The sequence below is a fragment of the Coregonus lavaretus genome, assembly GCF_964263955.1.
Source record: "Coregonus lavaretus genome assembly, chromosome: 25".
Lineage (NCBI taxonomy): Eukaryota > Metazoa > Chordata > Actinopteri > Salmoniformes > Salmonidae > Coregonus > Coregonus lavaretus.
In genome coordinates, this window is record NC_140012.1 from 25,695,573 (window position 1) to 25,715,770 (window position 20,198).

The 20,198-nt window shown below is 43.9% G+C and overlaps 3 protein-coding genes across 3 annotated transcripts; all 3 read left to right on the forward strand.

Annotated features, from left to right (window-relative positions):
• Window positions 1-1,238: 1,238 nt before the first annotated feature.
• LOC311100488 (parvalbumin, thymic-like) lies at window positions 1,239-2,924 on the forward strand (the record flags this gene model as incomplete). The annotated part of the gene is made up of 4 exons (XM_084141411.1): window positions 1,239-1,299; window positions 1,534-1,666; window positions 2,084-2,193; window positions 2,896-2,924. 4 exons carry the CDS (start codon window positions 1,239-1,241, stop codon window positions 2,922-2,924), a joined length of 333 nt encoding a protein of 110 aa, XP_083997537.1.
• A 2,138-nt stretch (window positions 2,925-5,062) lies between these two features.
• LOC311100652 (parvalbumin-2-like) lies at window positions 5,063-6,799 on the forward strand (the record flags this gene model as incomplete). The annotated part of the gene is made up of 4 exons (XM_084141581.1): window positions 5,063-5,123; window positions 5,256-5,388; window positions 6,439-6,548; window positions 6,774-6,799. The coding sequence occupies 4 exons, from the start codon at window positions 5,063-5,065 to the stop codon at window positions 6,797-6,799; spliced, it is 330 nt and encodes a 109-aa protein (XP_083997707.1).
• An 8,671-nt stretch (window positions 6,800-15,470) lies between these two features.
• LOC311100651 (parvalbumin beta 2-like) lies at window positions 15,471-17,530 on the forward strand. Its single transcript, XM_084141580.1, has 5 exons — window positions 15,471-15,547; window positions 16,285-16,348; window positions 16,691-16,823; window positions 17,103-17,212; window positions 17,403-17,530. The coding sequence occupies exons 2-5, from the start codon at window positions 16,291-16,293 to the stop codon at window positions 17,426-17,428; spliced, it is 327 nt and encodes a 108-aa protein (XP_083997706.1). The 5' UTR covers window positions 15,471-15,547; window positions 16,285-16,290; the 3' UTR covers window positions 17,429-17,530.
• Window positions 17,531-20,198: the final 2,668 nt, after the last annotated feature.

The following is a 20,198-nucleotide window of genomic DNA, read 5'->3' on the forward strand; positions in this document are numbered from 1 at the left end:
CGCTGCAGAGAGGGCCCCGGGCTGATATCAACAATGACCCCCACATGGGAGCAATGAAATAGCTTTATTATTAGGGATAGTTGGGATACTGTAAGTCATCATTCCCCAATGTTTCATGTAAGGGTAAAGGTGTCAAGGTCAGTTCAAGATCTTTATCGATATGTTTCTCTCCAAAGCTAGTTGCTGTTGAACCAGCAGGAAACATTACACTTTACTGTTTCCAAGCCAACGGCCATTATCCATTTACTGTACATAATAGGCTACAGTAGAGCCTGGCCACCTGTGAATGTGTGAATAATCCAGCAGGTGGCTGTTCAGTAAAACAGGCTCTTCAACATTCATCAGTCATTAACACTTCCTCAACATCTATCAGGCACCAACAGCTGTCTGCCCCACTGCAAAGACATAACATGTACAGTAGGACTGACACTTGAGATTTGAAGAATCAAAACCTAATATTCTCATAAAACAAAGTCCCTGGTAAGTGATTTACCACTACCCGTAACAATAATGAGCCTACACGCATAGCAGGGGAAAGCCCAAACGTGACTGGGCCTCCGAATAACAGGATGTTTATAGTTAAGCCTGGGGGATCCTGTGCCAGAGAGACAGCTCTGTAACACTGGGAGGAAGCTACCAGAAACTTAGAGAAGGGAGAGGGCAGAGAGGAGGGAGATGAGCAATGGGAGATGAGGTAGACAGGAAGAGACGGAGAGAGGAGAGCAGGCAAGCCAGGCGATATCTGGCCAACCAAATATAACTTATTCTGTTTTCTTGGCCAATTATCTGTTCCATAAGCCTTTACCCCAGCATGTCGTAAAGGAAAAACACTAAATCACAAGAATACAAAGACATATCAACACTTCTGATCATTTATCGCTGTCACTGGCTATTTCAAACAAATCCTATATTCATGTTTAAAGGGTTCAATCGGTACTCTTTCTACTATATGGGGGGAAAGCTAGTAAGAATGGCTTTCTGTTCACCAGAAGGGCCACTTTCATTTTGTCTCTTAATTAAGTGCCAAACAAAAGCTTTGTCATAGTGACGCCGTGACATCTACGTTAGTTGAACATCAAGTGGGCCCAGAAGGCAGCTGTGTTTGGCAGGGAAACGCTGGTGGTTTCTGACACCATGGCATCATAAGATCGCTCTTATCAGTAGCTTTCTACCTCACCATCAGTTAGGATACAACCACAAGCTGCTACATTTCATCACGATCTCGCTACAGCTTCCTTATGGCTCTCACAGACTTCCTTGCTGCATCAGATATTACTTCAGCTATCAATGCTTGCAGAGGTATGGATGTACTACATTGTGTGTTTGCACTTTCGACCTCTACTGTAGCTTAATGGTATGGGGAATGTTACAGTAGGTATGTTGGTTTGCCCATAGGGACTCATAAATGCAGTATATTTTGTATATATGATTGTGGCTTCACAAATGTGTTTACATAAAAACTCAGGAAATGCAAGTTAAAAGAAAACTCAGTCAGTTATGAGCTATTCATTTCAAACATCATTCTACTTTTAGCAAACGACTCCTTCAGCCCAACTAAGTTTTTTGCGATGGTGGGCTTGTCCAAGAAGTCTCCCCCTGAGATTGAGAAGATCTTTATGATCCTGGACCAGGACAAGAGTGGCTACATCGAACAGGACGAGCTACAGTTGAGTCTCAATATAACATACACTTTTTCTAGGGAACTTGAACCCATGATCAAAATAGCAGCAGATACTAGGCAGATACAAATCATTGTTTTTTCTTTCGTTTCTCAATAAAAGTGTCCTAATACAAGGACTTCTGATCCTTTAGAGTTAGATGGATACAACCAAACACACAAAACCTCTACTCTACAGTATACTGTATGTAATACTACTTTTAGTGTTTAGTGTTTCATGTGTGTGTGTGTGTGTGCGTGTGTGTGTGTGTGTGTGTGTGTGTGTGGTGTGTGTGCGTGTGTGTGTGTGTGTGTGTGTGTGTGTGTGTGTGTGTGTGTGTGTGTGTGTGTGTGTGTGTGTGTGTGTGTGTGTGTGTGTGTGTGTGTGTGTGTGTGTGTGTCTGCGTGCGCGTATGTGTGTGTTAGGCTTTTCCTCCAGAACTTCTCTAAGGGGGCTCGTCCCCTGACAGCAGCTGAGACCAGAGCCTTTCTCCTGGCTGGGGACAAGGACGGGGACGGAAAGATAGGCTGGGACGGTAGGATTACTAGGCAACCAGGCAGGTTGACATGTATTGTCATGTCTCTTGTCCTGGAGGCAGAACTGAGCTATTTCTCCTTAGATAGGCCAGCTGTAAAGTCAAAATTGGCTATATTGTAAAAATGTATTATTTATTTTGCTTGTTGGTCTTAATTTAAGGTTAGGGTTAGGCATTAGGGTTTTCAGTGTGGTTAAGGTTATGGTTAAGGTTAGGGTTAGGTTTAAAATCCGATTTTATAACTTTGTGGCTGTGTCAGCTAGTGACTACTCTCCAGAACAAAGATTAATGACAAAAAACGCTAACCTGCTGCAACCTGGGCTAGGGCCGGCTGTTAGCATTTATGATTCTAGTGGCAGTTTAACCCTCCCGTTGTCCTAGGGTCAAAATGACCCGCCACTGTGTTGAACCAACTTTATTTAATTTTTATATTTTTGGGATCATTTGTGAGAAGGAGGCAGTGATACTTTAAAGAAAGTATCACTGCCTCCTTCTCACAAATTATCCAAAAAATATAAAAATTCTATAAAGTTCGTTCAACACAGTGGCGGGTCATTTTGACCCTAGGACAACGGGAGGGTTAAGGATCACTGGATCAGAAACCCAGTTTGGAATGTAGTTGGAAAGTAATTCAATCTGTACATTCTGCATATTGAACATTAAGAATGAACGCATTGAAAAAAGTTTGTGTCTCTCTTTCAGAGTTCTCCAACCTTGTCATGTCTTCATAAAGAGATGAAGATGAAGAAGATATTTATTTTTGACAATCTTGTAGTTTGAAGACAAGCTGTACATGGTCTGTGTGAATCTGCTCAGTGCCTTCTTGGGTTGGTCCAGCATCTGTCTGTCAGTACTAGTAGTGCAATATGCTGTATGGTAGTTTTGACTAAGGAAAATATGATATTGTAAACCAATACAAATAAACAGTCTTTGGCATAACCCTTGCCTCGCCTGCAGCTGTCTTTCTCTGATGGAAAGTTTATAAATACAGTATATCTGGCTTTGACCATAAATATTATAGCACCTGTTTCATATGACAGTATGTGATGTATCCTAGTCATGTCCTTGACAGGCTGCTCCTTGCATGAATATGAGCATGTGGCCCAGGGTAAAGAGTCAAGTCAACACAAGTCTATATTCCTCTCATGAGCATCCAACTGCAGTAGATCATCCAAACACAGTCATGTTCTTCTCATGATTATTTATATACAGTATATATGGAAGGCAGACGAGAGATTAGGTTTCTTACTATAAACGGATAAATTGGGAACCTTTCAACTGTCAAGAAGATAATGTATATTTTTCTATCAACAACAACAACATTTAACATGTTTAAATGAGACTGTGCTAGTATGGAGCTTATTTATATTGTTTACAAATATGACAAGCACAATATCGTCTAGCATGAGAATGACAAATCTATGTAAAATAATTATGAAGTAGACAATCTAGGCCTACATCGTATGAATATATAGATTTGCATTAAGCTTATACATTAGTGTCCGTTATGGTTAATACTATAATGTACAGTAGCTTAAACAGTTGGATTTTTATATAAATCATACAAAACAAAATGATCTGATTTGATGGATACTAAATTGTTAATATCTGGTTTATGATGTCACACTTGCTCTATACATTTTCAGAAACACACTGAGGTCACCAAGATCCATATTGCCCTGATTGCAGATAAGGGGTCATATTACAAAAAAAAAAAAAAATTGCAGGCATTTTATCTCCAACATACAGCCGAATGACAAGATCAGCGTGGAGCCCAAAAATGCCCCTCTTGCGTTTCACCCAAGGACTGCATGTATATCCCGTGTTGAAAGGATAAAAATATCACAATTTGACTACTGGACACATTTTTCCAAAACGGACCCTGAGCAAATGGTGTGCGTTACACCTTGAAGGGTGAGGGTATATAATGTGGGAGCTAGGGGAGTATTGCTTCATCCGGCCCTACACTGAGATACAGCAGCCTCTTCGCCACTAATCCACTGATCCTCCAAAGGTGAGTTCCCTCAACCGGACTGATGCTCTAATTTAGGCTACTGACCGCCAGTGCGAAGATTTTTCTTTACTGCCTCCACGGAATACATTCAATAAAAATGAAGAGGGGAAACGTCTCTATCTGGAATGCGTTTGGAGTTGGAGTTTTTAAAAAGCGAAAATTGGACTTAAAGCGCTTACCTGAGAGATGGAGATGGAGGACTTATGCCATGGTTTTGGCGCACAAGGAATCTCAGTTCGAGGACCACTCTGAATGATACTTACTGTCACTGGCAGACATGTCTTAGTCAATGTTTCTTTCTAAACCAATGCTTCTTCTCCATCTATATTGCCATGGACCTTCATGACAGTGAAAGTTTTATATGAATCTTTCTGTGTGAATGGTTGAGAGGCAAAATAGAAACAGGCTGCAGAGCTGGTATAAATAGATGAAAGAGATGATCTAATAAACAGGTCTAGCAGAGCTAATGGTCATGGATCACAGCATACTACTGTATGGGCTTTGGCCTTCTATAGTTTCTTGCATCAACTCTGCCTTTGAGCACAGATGAGCTAAGTTTGGAATGTAAACTTGTAGGCTACAGATAACACAGCACCAACACAGATCCATTTATATCCATTAATTAATTAAACAATTAGTACATTAATTAAAGAACATTTGGTAAAAGGTCTATCTACATATATCTATATGCCTGAGATAGTTTTCTTGATAATAGTTGTGGTTATCAGAGTCAAAAGATTAGTGGGCCTATGTATTTTCTGTTGAATATTCATGTTCATGACTTTGAAAATGTCTCTCTCTCTTTATTTTCTCTCTTCTCTTGCTTTCTCTCTCCCCATTTCTCAGAATCTAAAAATGGCTTTCAAGGGAATGCTTAAGGACGAGGATATCGCTGCTGCCCTCCAGCATTTCGCAGGTGTGCTATACTTAAATTATTTATGACAATCAATGTCAGTGAAAGTGAAAGGGCCCATATTGACCAGGTTTAATCATCCATGAGCAGGCCGGACAGTGATGTTGAAATGACCCCTGTGTTTATCCCTCACAGCTGCTGACTCCTTTAACCACAAGGAGTTCTTCGCCAAGGTTGGCCTGGCCGGCAAGTCTACTGAGGATTTGAAGAAAGCCTTCTACTTCGTTGACCAGGACAAGAGTGGCTTCATTGAGGAGGATGAGCTCAAGTAAGTCTCATATTGATCCAGTTGATTCAGTTGTCAAAAGTTAACTTACTGTAGAGTACAACGCAACACCACCCTTGACACTGAAATGAATACCAGTGCATATCTTGACTATTCCTTGCTCTCCACTCACCAAGTCTCATATTCATTTGATCACATAGGGGTACTTAAACACACCCTTCAAATCAAATCACATTTTATTGGTTGCGTACACATATTTAGCAGATGTTATCGCAGGTGCAGCGAAATGCTTGTGTTTCTAGCACCAACAGTGCAGTAATACCTAACAATACAAAACAACACAAACAAATAGAAAAAAATATAAAAAGAAAGAAATTAAGAAATATGAGAATGAGCAATGTCCGGAATATAAATATATGTATGTATATAATGGTGTGTATAGATAGTATGGACAGTATATGAATAGAAAAGGTGTGTACAGCAGTAGTTCTATAGGATGAGCCATGACTAGCAAACAGTATATACATATAAAGTGGGTAAAACAGTATGTAAACATAATTAAAGTGACCAGTGTTCAATGACTATGTACATAGGTCAGCAGTCTCTAAGGTGGAGGGTAGAGTACCGGGTGGTAGCCGGCTAGTAACAGTGACTAAGTTAAGGGCAGGGTACTGGGCGATGGCCGGCTAGTGGTGACTATTTAACCGTCTGATGGCCTGGAGATAGAAGCTGTTTTTCAGTCTCTCGGTCCCAGCTTTGATGCACCTGTAATGTCTCCGCCTTCTAGATGGTAGCGGGGTGAACAGGCCGTGGCTCGGGTGGCTGAGGTCCTTGAACTGAAATGAACACCTGTAACATACATATTTGGGCTATTCTCTTCGGACTATTCTGATGAGGCCAGAAATTAAAATGTTTTAAACTAAAATAGATCTGAGGGTCAAATAAGTTGAAATTGAAAGTCAACTAATTCATTCAAAAGTCATGAATTCACATGGGGAAAAAGTTGACAATTTTCTCTAAACACTCCCTCCCTCCCTCCCTCCCTCCCTCCCTCCCTCCCTCCCTCCCTCCCTCCTCTCTCTCTTTCTCCAGGCTGTTCCTCCAGACCTTCTCTGCTGGTGCCAGAGTTCTGACAGATAAAGAGACCAAGGCCTTCCTTGTAGCAGGAGATGTTGATGGGGATGGCATGATTGGAGTGGATGGTAAACAAATCACTTTTACACATTTATATCAAACTAGAAACTATGTACTTGACCCTTTCCAGTTGGCCAAATAACTGTAACAACTAACTATTTTTAGTAACGCGTAACTACTTTTAGATGCCATGACATGTAGGGAATGAGGATTTTATGAGGTGCATTTTATAAAAAGTTCTCATCATGACCTGTCTTGCAATAACTGTTGTTGTTTCTTCCTTGTTTCCACAGAGTTCGCCACCATGGTGAAAGCATAAATCATCTATCATTGGCACGGTTTTCATAGAACCAGAAATCTGCTGTTGAGGTTGTCCTGGCCTGCTGCCTGTCAAATACTGCATATTTTTTGTATAATGATTTTATTTATGAATGTCGCACGGACTGTTTTGACTGTAACCCCACACCCCCAAAGCGTGTTGACTGTTATGTTTTTTAAATACGTCTTATGTTCGCATTCAGCCAGTGTGCAAAAGTTTACCACCAGACCTTTGCACTTTAAGAAAATTGAAATAAATTTACATTTGGATTAGCAACAACTTTTGTTTTTAATGGTTTTTAATCTGACATTGAGTGTCACAACTGAGCAAGTCCTTGAACTAAGGAATGAATAAAATGTTATGTTTATTTAGAATATTCCCACCAGCATCACTCCATGGGGTACTGAGAAGTACCTGTATATAGGTTCACATAAAGTTAAAACAGGATCCACCTGCTGGCACTGCATATAGGAGACAGATATATGTTCAGCTCTGGCACACCTATAGCTGGTTCAGAAAGACACAGCCACTGCCAGGGCCTCTTGGAGCCAGCTCTTTAGGGGGCTGGCCAGCTGGAGGATCTCTTGCATATGTTCATTTAGAGCCAGCACATTCCAAAGGCCCCCAGCCAGCTCTCGGCTAGGGTTTCAGAACTCCCATGTTACACCGTTTTTGTCAATGAGGCACATTTATGAACAAGTTTCTCTACCTCAGATATCAGACTGTGAAAATGTCATACTCGGTGACATAGAATAAGGCCATTTCTATTTATGTAGTGAGGGAGGGAGAAGTGAACAAATTGCACTCTGAACTTTTACTTGCAGATATTTGTTTACAGCTAGAATGTACAGTAAATGTATTTAATTATGTTTATATACTATTGATGACAAGGTGGAATTTAGTCCAAGGATCACCTCTAAGTGGAGTTTGGAATGTCAGAATGTCAGAATGTTAGAATGTCCCACATCAGCTTGGATTCCTTCCTAATTTCAAAACACTTTAATCTTATTTGTGTCAAGATGGATTCCTCTACCTGTCTGAAGGTAAAGGTCAGGGGTTAGGGGTCAGGCTGAACGAACCTGAGGATCAAGGATGGGGAGAGGAGAGAGTGACTGATAAAAAGTATTGAATATGCTATTACTATGTAATTACCATTTCCCCATGTAATTCTAGACCTGTTAAATTATGTACCATAAAATATAAACTGATGAGGTTGCCAGCACTATATCTACTTAAAGGGCTACTACTACTATGGCCATCACACATACAAAGGTTTGGATAGTCTCTACACAACCATAGAAAAAGAATGGCAACAAACTGCATTCCATAGTTTATCTAGCTGGCCTTCTCAAACAAAAGCAATAGGTGCCACCTCAACAGTGCCACATGCTGCAGTATGAAACACATAGCATACGTACCAAATGACACCCTATTCTTTATATAGTGTACTACTTTTATCAGGGCCCATAGAGCTCTGGTCAAAAGTAGTGCACTATAGGGAATAGGGTGCCATTTGGGACGCAAACACATTAACCGTGTCACACACGTTGTCACGACTTCCGCCGAGGCTACCCCCCCTCCTGGTTCGGGCAGGCTTCGGTGATCGTCGTCACCGGAGTACTAGCTACTGCCGATCCCATTCTCATCACTCCACTTGTCATGTCTTGTCAATCACACACACCTGGTGCTCATTCCCCTAATTAGTATGTGTATAAGTGTTCCCTCTGTTCCCCTTGTCTTTGTGAGTGATTGTTTGTTGTGAGAGCATGTAGCTCGGTTGAGCTACTATTCACTGTGTTTATGCCAAGGTGGATATTTTCCCTTGTAATAGTTTAGTTTGACGCTTTAGCCGTTTTATTTATGTAAACGGAATAAACTCTGGACTTCGGTATTTTACCTCCTGCGCCTGACTCCTTCTTTCACACCTCATCACAGAATCACTCACCCGATCTGATATGGTGTCAGCAGGAGAAGGCCGCATGCCTGGAGTTGTGGCAAGGGTCCAGGAGCATTCCTCGATGTTGGCCAGCTTGGGGGAAGCGATGGATCGGGTTCTTCAGGTGGTACAACGCCTGGAGAGGAGAGGATCCGATCTATCGAGACCAGCTGGTCAACCAGATCCAGCCACCTACACCCCAGCCCCTTGAGGGATCCAGATATCCCGGCCACCGGCGTTTGATGGGACGGCAGCGCGATGTAAGGGATTCCTACTCCAACTGGAGTTGTATTTCTCCAGCATCAGGCCGCGCCCCGGGAGCGGGAGAAGGTATCCGTCCTCGTTTCTTGCCTTTGTGGGAGAGCCCTGGAGTGGGCCAAAGCGGTGTGGAATGAGGGAGGTACCGCGTTGGAGGACTACGGGGAGTTTGCTTGCCTCTTTTGGGCTGTTTTGATCACCCGCCTGAGGGTCGAGAGGCGGGCGAACGACTGGTTCATCTGAGGCAGGGGACGAGGACCACTCAGGACTATGCGCTGGAGTTCCGGATGCTGGCAGCGGGGTCCGGGTGGAACGAGCGGGCCCTGATCAACCATTTCTGGTGCCACCTAAGGGAGGACGTCCGACGGGAGCTAGCCTGCCGGGATGCCATGCAATTGTTCTCGCAACTGGTGGACATGGCCATCCGGCTGACAATCTGCTAGCAGCCAGAGGATGTCCTGGTAGGGGTCTGCCCGTTCCCACTCCGGACGACTCTGACCCCGAGCAGATGGAGCTGGAGGGAGCCGCCGGTCGAGAGAGCGCAGGAGGAGAGCGACAGTGCCACTCTGGTGGCACGAAGGGACAATCCACCTCACGTCGCAGTCAACGTTCTTTTGGGTCTGGAGGCGGTAGGCAGGGTACTCACGTATTACCCCAGGTAACGAACACCCAAACGTGTTCAGAGCCCTTTGCGGCGCACTGTACTTTATCTATTTCCTTTCCCGATCACTTGGTAGGTTCCCAGTGTAAGGCGCTAGTCGATTCAGGCGCAGTTGGGAATTTTATGGACAGGGCATTTGCACGCCGTCAAGGCATTTCATTTGTTCCCCTAACCATTCCACTCCCCATCAGAGCACTTGATAGTTGACCATTAGGGTCCAAGTTGGTTAAGGAAGTTACGGTACCAGTCACCATTATTACACAGGAGACGCATGTTGAGCAGATCACCTTCATGATTATTGAGTCTCCTGCTTACCCTGTAGTCTTGGGTACCCAAATTTCTCATGGCCGCAGAAGATTCTTACGGGGTGGTCGCGTGAGTGTCCGGGTAGGTGTCTAGGTGTTTCCGTTGGTGCGACCACGGTGGAAAGTCCAGACGGTACCCCCACCGTGCGCATTCCCCCCGAATACCATGATCTGACGCTCGCGTTTTCCAAGACGCAAGCAACTAAATTACCACCTCATCGGGAGGGGGATTGCGCGATAAACCTTTGAGTAGACGCTGTACCTCCCAGGAGTCATGTGCATCCCCTGTTGCAGGCTGAAACGGAGGCTATGGAAATATACGTCACCGAGTCCCTGCGCCAGGGGTATATACGTCCCTCCACTTCACCTGCCTCCTCGAGTTTCTTCTTTGTGAAGAAGAAAGATGGCGGTTTACAACCGTGCATTGATTATCGACCACTGAATAATGTGATGGTACGATTTAGTTATCCTCTTCCCCTCATTCCTTCAGTGATTGAGTCAATGCATGGGGCCTGCTTTTTCACCAAATTAGACCTCAGGAGTGCCTACAACCTGGTGCGTATTCGGGAAGGGGATGAGTAGAAAACAGCATTCAGCACAACCTCGGGGCATTATGAATACCTGGTGATGCCCTACGGTTTGATGAATGCTCCATCCGTTTTCCAGTCCTTTGTTTACAAGGTGTTTCGGGACATGCTTGGTTGCGGTGTGGTGGTCTACATCGATGACATCCTGGTGTATTCCGCTACGCACGCCGAGCATGTGTCCCTGGTTCGCAAGGTACTGGTCTGACTGCTGGAAAATGATCTTTATGCCAAGGCAGATAAGTGTGAGTTTTTCCAGCAGTCAATCTCCTTCCTCGGCTATATCGCATTACCACCACAGGTGTGGAGATGGAGGGAGACCGCATTGCAGCCGTGCGTAATTGGCCGACTCCAACCACGGTAAAGGAGGTGCTTTGGCAAGGTCGCAGCTCCCATTACCTCCTTGTTGAAGGGTGGGCCGTCCCGGCTCCGCTGGTCTGCTGAGGCTGATTTGGCATTCAGTAGATTGCGGGGTCTGTTCACCTCAGCCCCGGTACTGGCTCACCCCGATCCATCACTACCGTTCGTAGTGGAGGTGGATGAGTCCGAGGTAGGGATAGTAGCTGTCTTATCCCAACGCTCGGGCACGCCACCCAAGCTCCGCCCCTGTGCCTTCTTTTCTAAGAAGCTCAGCTCGGCGGAGCAGAACTAAGGCGTTGGTAATCGGGAGCTGCTGGCTGTTGTCCGAGCTTTGACCGTGTGGAGACATTGGCTCGAAGGGACGAAACACCCTTTCCTCGCCTGGACAGACCACCGTAACCTGGAGTACATTCGGGCAGCGAGGAGGCTGAATCCTCGCCAGGCCAGGTGGGCCCTCTTCTTCACCCGGTTTGATTTCACACTCTCATACATTCCGGGTACGAAGAACGTGAAGGCAGACGCACTGTCTCGGCTGTACGACACAGAGGAGAGGCCCAGAGACAACACCCCCATACTCCCAGCCTCATGCATTGTGGCGCCGGTAGTATGAGCGATGGACGCAGATATAGCGCAGGCATTACGCACAGATCCATCTCCACTGCAGTGTCCAGCTGGGCTGCAGTACGTACCTGCGCTTATCCATGATCGTCTGATCTACTGGGCACACACGTCACCCTCCTCTGGTCATCCAGGTATCGGTCGTACAATACGCTGCCTGACCGAGAAGTACTGGTGGCCTACCTTGGCTAAGGACGTGAGGGTGTATGTTTCCTCATGCTCAGTGTGCGCCCAGAGTAAGGCACCTAGGCACCTCCCAGCGGGTAAGCTACAACCTTTACCAGTTCCACAACGACCATGGTCTCACCTGAGTATTGATTTTCTCACTGATCTTCCCCCCTCCCAAGGTAACACCACTATCCTGGTCGTTGTAGACCGCTTTTAAAAGTCCTGCCGTCTCCTTCCTCTGCCCGGTCTCCCCACGGCCCTACAAACTGTGGAGGCTCTGTTTACTCACGTCTTCCGGCACTATGGTGTACCAGAGCATATAGTGTCCGACCGAGGTCCCCAGTTCACATCTAGAGTCTGGAAGGCGTTCATGGAACGTCTGGGGGTCTCGGTCAGCCTGACCTCTGGATTTCACCCCGAGTGTAATGGGCAGGTGGAAAGGGTGAATCAAGATGTGGGTAGGTTCCTGCGGACCTAGTCAGGACCGGCCGGGGGAGTGGTCGGTGTTCCTGCCATAGGAAGAATATGCTCAGAACTCTCTCCGCCACTCCTCCACTAACCTAACTCCCTTCCAATGTGTTTTAGGTTACCAACCGGTCCTGCCACCGTGGCACCAGAGCCAGACCGAGGCTCCTGTGGTGGATGACTGGTTTAGGCGCGCGGAGGAGACTTGGGACGCTGCCCACGTTTGCCTCCAGTGCGCCGTGCGTCATCAGAAGGCCAACGCTGACCTCAGGGAGGCCCGGTGTTCGTACCGGGGGATCGGGTCTGGCTCTCGACCCGGAATCTGCCCCTCCGCCTGCCCTGTCGGAAGCTGAGCCCGCGGTTTGTGGGGCTGTTCAAAGTCCTGAGGAGAGTCAACGAGGTCACTTATAGGTTATTACTTCCCCCTGATTACCGTATTAACCCCTCGTTTCATGTGTCTCTCCTCAGGCCGGTGGTAGCTGGTCCGCTCCAGGAGTCTGAGGTGCAGGAGGTCCCTCCACCTCCTCTGGACATCGAGGGGGCCCCGGGGTACTCTGTCCGTTCCATCCTGGATTCGAGGCGTCGGGTGGGGGGCCTTCAGTATCTCGTGGAGTGGGAGGGGTACGGTCCGGAGGAACGGTGCTGGGTCCCAAGGCGGGACATCCTCGATCCCTCCCTTTTGAGGGATTTCCACCGTCGCCATCCAACACGCCCTGCTCCGCGTCCTCCTGGCCGTCCCCGAGACCGGGGTCGGCGCACTGCTGGAGCCGCGCGTCGGGGGGGGGGGGTACTGTCACGACTTCTGCCGAGGCTGCCCCCCCTCCTGGTTCAGGCAGGCTTTGGCGTTTTGTCTTCACCGGAGAACTAGCTACTGCCGATCCCATTCTCATCACTCCACTTGTCATGTCTTGTCAATCACACACACCTGGTGCTCATTCCCCTAATTAGTATGTGTATAAGTGTTCCCTCTGTTCCCCTTGTCTTTGTGAGTGATTGTTTGTTGTGAGAGCATGTAGCTCGGTTGAGCTACTATTCACTGTGTTTATGCCAAGGTGGATGTTTTCCCTTGTAATAGTTTGATTTATGTAAACGGAATAAACTCTGGACTTCGGTATTTTACCTCCTGCACCTGACTCCTTCATTCACACCTCGTCACACACGTACTGTATGTATACTCGTATGTGGACTCCTGCATCCCAAATGGCACCATCAAGAGCATTGTTAAACTTGAGTGATGTACGGTACCGTAGCCTTGGTATTGCGTAATGGCTCTCTCCAGATCTGGATGTTTGAATGATGAGGGAAGAAGACCTATCACCTTTCACTGTTCTCATAAATAGTAGCATAGCCATAATGAGAAACAGGCTGGAGGGGAGTAGGGGAGGTGAAAGGGACCAAAATAACACCTGGCACCCTTCAATTAGACAAAGGTGATGACTGACTCAATCAATCCTTTGTGCCAAATACATTCCTACGGGTGTCCCTTCTCCTCTCCCCTGAGCCACTGATTAAAATATATATATATATATTATTATTATACCTTTATTTGAACAGGGAGTCCCATTGAGACCAAGGTCTATTTCGCAAGGGAGCCCTGCATACACACAATTTACAAAATATTATATAAATCAAATATGCAAAATTACAAACACGCTCAGGAAACACAATCACATTCCTCAGCAAAGAGGTCCCCAATTAACATTTTGAACTGCACAAAGGGCACCAGTACATCCAATTGTAGGGAAAGATGTGAAATATGCGTGACATCCTGTTGAACAGATGAATGATTCCTTAAATTATTAGGCCCTAATTAGAGTTCTATGAATGAATATTTTTTATGTGGTCTGGTATAATTTAATTGTATTTTTTGCTAAATGTGCAAATCTTATATGACAATTACAAAAGATCACATGATAGATCAAATAGCCTATACAATTTTATGTGACATTTTGGGCTAGATTTTGAATTATTTTGTTATTATGTTTCTTGAGTTTTATTTTTATTTTCACCATATATAATTTAAAACATGCACTTGCTGATTTACTCAGCTCTAAAGAGCTGTTTAGTTATCGAATGCACTTGTTAAAGGTCCAATGCAGTCATTTCCATCTCAATATCAAATCATTTCTGGGTAACAATTAAGTACCTTACTGTGATTGTTTTCAATTAAAATGGACAAAAATAAACAAAATTAGCTTCTTAGCAAAGAGCAATTTCTCAAGCAGGACTGCTAGGACTGTCTGGGTGTGGTCTGAGTGGGGAGGGGAAAACTGAAAACTAGCTGTTATTGGTAGAGAGGTTTGGAACTCTCTTTCTTATTAGTCTATTAGCTAATTTACCGCCTGGTGATGTCACCAGGCAGGCCAAAACACCATCCCACCAAAACAGGCTGAAATGTCAGGCTTTCTTTTGAAACAGCTCTTACACTAAAAAGTTATTATCATAATTTTCACAATTTCATAGTATTATTCCAACCTTATAGTGTGGAAATATATTTATAACACAGGAAAATCACGTTTCTGTCTGCACTGGGCCTTTAAATGGTGTTTAGCTTTTTCAATAACAAAACAAAAACGCTTTCATTGTTTTAAAATTATTTAACATAAAGACACACCAGCCCTATTATAATTAGCCTTTCAAGTAATTCAAGCTTCTTTCCGCAGCGTTATACAGCACCTTACACCTACAGCCATAAATCATGGACTCTACTTTTGTTAGACATGTACATGCAACAACTCATTCCAGACATTTTGCGCGTGCCAATTACGCATTGAGACGGAGCAACTCTGTTGTAAATTGGGTGTATGAACTGTTAAACTCGATAGCTGTTGATGGATTTCGTAAAACAGACCGTAAAACATCAAGAAAACCCCAAATAAGCATTTCACTGTTAGTCTAAACCTGTTTTTTACGAAGCATGTGACAAATACAATTTGATTTGAAATCAAAACATTAAAAAGTATTTTTAAATATAAATATATATTTGAAAGTCGAAGCCAACAAAAGATTCAGAGACATCTGGGTGTAAAGTCAAGTTTTCAATAACTACAAATCTAATTTACCTAATCTTGTCATCCATATGGCTTTTCAAACGATATAAATCTGCATCGTCTATCTCATCTATACCAGCGTATATTATTAGCCCGATGTAATATTAAGCGCTTTTGCAAACAAGGACCATTTAAGAATCTTCATTTATGTATATATAAATAGAAAAGACCATGACTACTGGACACATTTTCAACCAACTGCTTTGCATGCGGTGTCTATTACATTATGCCTCATATTTCGGGCGAGTAGGGTATATAAGGTCGAGGGCTTGGGCAGGGGGGCTTACACCAGTTCACAGAATCATCTTTGCGAGTCCACTCAAGCCTTAAAGCCAAACCTGAGGTGAGTCTGTTGCAGAGGGATGAATCTTCGTCTTGTCAGGTCGACAATTTCTTGCATGTATCTTCAACCCTTCGGGTTTACTACACCTTGATATGGAACAGAACATGATGGAAGCATCAACTATGAAGGCCATCTCAATTCAAGAAACGCAGGACACGTTTTTTGCCTTTGGAATAATCAAGGAACCAAATGGAAGGATTAGGCTACGTCATTGGGATGATTTATCATTCACTGCCTGCAAATCCGGGTTTTGGAATAGAGGACTATCCATCTTCATGCTCTCAGCATTGTGAACCAATCTTAACCAAAATAACTAAAACTAACCAAAAGAACCAACACTAACCAAAATATCCAACACTAACCAAAAGAACCAAAACTAACCAAAAGAACCAAAACTAACCAAAATAACCATAACTAACCAAAAGAACCAACACTAACCAAAATAACCATAACTAACCAAAATAACCAACACTAACCAAAATAATAGAATTTGATTTTCAGATGTTAATAACATCACAATAACTATGTTAACTATAATAACTACATTATTACCATTTATATTATTAGGAAATGCAATTGTTTAATATAGGAGGGTTCCATCTTCCAAATATCCAACGCTGATAAAGGACAAAGATTCAGCATACTGAAATCAGTAGTTTCAGTTGCTATACAGAAGCAGGTGATGAACAGAATAACATTTGCTTTGCTGTAACTGATCTTCTCTGTTGTCTCCCTAGCTAAACATGTCCTTCGCCGGTCTTAACGATGCTGATGTTGCTGCAGCCCTCGCTGCTTGCACAGGTAAACCTCTTATTGATGCCTCAGTTCACTTTCTACTCTGTCTCTCTCTCTCTCAAATTGTAGGATCTCTGTTTGTGGGCAACATTGTATAGAGCAGGCGTCTTTCATTTTTGTGGTTGATGAGGAGAGAGATGAGAGGGATATTGCACAGAAAAGAGTGGCTAGACCGGAATATTGAACCGCTGCCTCCAGGGGAGTGTGGTCCCGTGCAGGGGCAGCAGCTCTACCACTAGACTAGCCCTGGGCAAGCGGGCACAGCCCTGGCACAGCAGTATTGTTAAGTATATTTGTAACTGTGAAATCCTCCGACAGCATTTTAATGGATAACTGATCGCCCCACAGCTGCTGACTCCTTCAACCACAAGGCGTTCTTTGCCAAGATCGGCCTGGCCAGCAAGTCCAACGATGACGTGAAGAAGGCCTTCTACGTCATTGACCAGGACAAGAGTGGCTTCATTGAGGAGGATGAGCTCAAGTAAGGACCCCTCTGATATTACACTCATCATATAACACCTTTGATCATGTTTCTTAGAGTGAATGTTAAGTTCCCTTTATAAGGCTTGACTGATTGCTTAGTGTGGGGGCAAAAAATTGACATAACTTTAAACCTACCCCTCTGTAGAGCATGGGGTGCCTATTTCTATCTCAACAAAATAGAGTCCTCTCCCCAAAAATATGAGTAGAGCAGGAAAGCATCAGCATAGTCTGTATTTACGGTCTTTGCTTATTGCCTGTTTGCTCTGTATCCATTCAGGCTGTTCCTGCAGAACTTCTCTGCCTCTGCCAGAGCCCTGACTGACGCTGAGACCAAGGCTTTCCTGGCTGATGGGGACAAAGACGGTGATGGCATGATTGGAGTTGATGGTGAGGATCATTCCTTTTGGAGTTGGGAACATTCCTTTTTGGAATTTGGGAACATTATTTCAACAACAAGACATACATGCTCCTTGCAAGTCTTCGCAATCTCAGTTGTAATTGAAAACTAAATGTTGAATAAGAAATGATTGAACCATTCATATTGTTAATACAAAAAATGGTGTGTTCACTTTTGCAGAGTTCGCTGCCATGATCAAGGGATAAATGAAGACCTGACCAACACCTCTTGATCTGAAGGAACAACTTGACCCAAGACATCCCCCTTTTCATCTTAACACTTTTATACACGTGACTGTTACTGTGTCTGAAATGACACCCTATCCCATACATAGTGCACTACCTTTTCCCAGAGCCTATGGGCAAAAGTAGTGCACTATATAGGAAATAGGGTGTCATATCAGACATAGCCTGTGACTGTCTACCCATAGTGCATCTTTCTGTCCACTATGAATGTAAATGTAGTGTGGCTGTGTTTCCCCTGTTCTCGTTAATTTGAGTTTTGCTTTAGTGTCCAATCAATTATGCACTTTTTGGGAAATGGACGTCGGACGATATATAGAAAAGAATAAACGTTCTTTTTCAATATGGTGTCTCATCTTTTCTTTAGAGTTTGCTTTAATGTTCAGTACCAATCTGTTTAGACTAGAGTGGAATTTTATCATCACCTTACCCACTTTAATAAACCAGCACGGTTCGGGTCAGTAGGATAGTGTGAAAAGGGTATATTGTTCAGCATCCTCTTACATGATTTATCATCAAAATGATCACCACATAGCAACTAAGATGAGGAGATGAGAGGTCAATGGTTGTGCATTGATTTTATTTTGAGAACTGGAACAGTCAAGTTTCATATAGTAGCTAACATTAAGTGGTTACACCTTCAGTCGTGTATATTTCTGAGTCACTAAGACAGAATCGATCTACCTGTAGCCTAGTGGTTAACCTGGTCAAAATATCCTGATAGCCTATAGCGATAACCACTCTAGCACAGGTGGGATTACAAATTCTCATTTTACAAGCGGCACATATGCACATAGCCTACCATCCTTCGATCCGCCGCTGCTATTCATGCGTTTTGGCAAGAGAGATGTGTTTTCCCTCCTCTTGTTCATCAGTAAATATTCCATGGCAGTTGTAATCAGTTGCTAGCCTGGCTGACTCGACCCAAGTGACCACACAGCGAGGAAGAGCAGTGACTTACTCGTCTGGACAGGAGGCCGTTTATTAATGCAATATTCGCTCAGAAATTGAGGAAAAGCATTGATTGGTTCTCTCAAATGCATTTTTTTTCGGGTGGGTTGAGACCTCGTTGTTTTGGATTTGAAAATCCAACAGTAGTAATGGAAGGGGGCAGCACTCAGGGACTGTGTGTGGCTGTGCCTGTGGGTGTTTGAGTGAGAAAGACACGGAGGAGAACCAACCAGTTAAAGCACAGCCCCCTTAATCATCAATATATTGCACTGACAACATAAAAATAGTATTTCCAGTCAGGAGGACCTCGAGTTAGTGTCAGCCAGACTAATCAGTTGCAGGATAAAGATTAAATCCAATGTCCATAAACTAAGCCAAACTCCTCGAGAGGTAAATTCTTACTTTTGAAGTGGCTAAACTAGTCAAAAGTTCCTGATAGCCACTCTACAGGTGGGATTGCAAATGAAATGTCCATAAACGCATGCAAAACATAACTTTCCAGACGCTATCTTTGGTTGGGTCTTTTGCCCATTTATTAGCAGCAAAAATTAAATTGATCGCAAACAATTTCATACAGGCAGATGTAATTAGTAGGCTCTCCAAACATGTGCCATAGATGGTGGATTATAAAGATGATACAAAAAAGGCCTCTTACCATAGAAAATAATTGTCACAGCTCCAGTCTACCATGCACTAACCAGAAAAAAAGTATTATGAAATGTATCACTTACTCTATCATCTCTGCCTGTGCCATAATAGTTAGAGGATACGACATTGTGGTCTTGTTCCCCTGCGCAAACATTGCATGCATCAACCAATGGTTGCATGACACGTCATCAGTTGTTCCGTCGGGATTGCTATAACATATGATGTGGTTAGCTGATATGTAAAATACCTATCCAGGCTTTGTAAGCAACCTCTGGGCAGAGGACCATGTCCTGTATCTGTCCCATTATGGGGTCTATGTGAGCATGGGCAGCGCTATTAGGGCCATCTCCATTTTGAAGCAGTCAATTTTCTTTTTCTACTACTTCTATGTTGGTAAACAAACTGAAAGTGTATTTACTGCCACCTCGAGTGTGTTGTTTGAACAGTTATAAAGCCAAGGTTGCAGTTATGGAATGTTTGCTCACAAGTGTAATTAATTGGCTGATCTCTCCTGGTGACCTGAATGGCATTATGTGATCCTTCCTTAAACCATATGAAGTCCCACCCAGTTGACTACTTCAAAATGGTGCTGCCCATGCTAAAATGGGCTTTTGGGCACTTGAGTCCTCTATCTATCTCTATGGCCTGTGCATCCCTACTTCCTGGTCACCTGTTTGCCAGAGTACACATGACCAGTGACCAATGACCCGTGCCTCTAGTGTAGGTCTACAAGGCTAAAGACAGACAAACTATAGACAACACAACACAACAACCACATTAGTAGGCCAAAATTGCCCCTAAATATTCAAATGTCATGGCCAATTATTCACTGTTATATGTGCTTATTAAATATCAATAAGGGATGAGTCTGTTTTCTATTTAATGTTTAAACCTCACATTGATTCCAGTGTGATTCAGGCGTCATGTTGAGGGTGCTGCATTGGCAGAAAAAAACCACTAGGTGGTATCCAAGTCAAACGATCTAAAGCCAGAGGCACTGTCTGGCACTGAATAAAGCTGTCTTTTTGTGATGTAAGTTTCACAACCTGTTCTGCAGTCCAGTGTCCACGACATAGCTGTGCAATTGGGTTTTGGCCTTTACATATATTCACTTATCATCAGGATTCCCATCATG

Coding starts and splice junctions, on each gene's coding strand:
- LOC311100651 (XM_084141580.1), top strand. CDS start 16,291: ATGTCCTTCGCCGGTCTTAACGATGCTGATGTTGCTGCAGCCCTCGCT. Junction 16,349..16,690: donor AGCCCTCGCTGCTTGCACAG/GTAAACCTCTTA, acceptor ATCGCCCCACAG/CTGCTGACTCCTTCAACCAC. Junction 16,824..17,102: donor ATTGAGGAGGATGAGCTCAA/GTAAGGACCCCT, acceptor GTATCCATTCAG/GCTGTTCCTGCAGAACTTCT.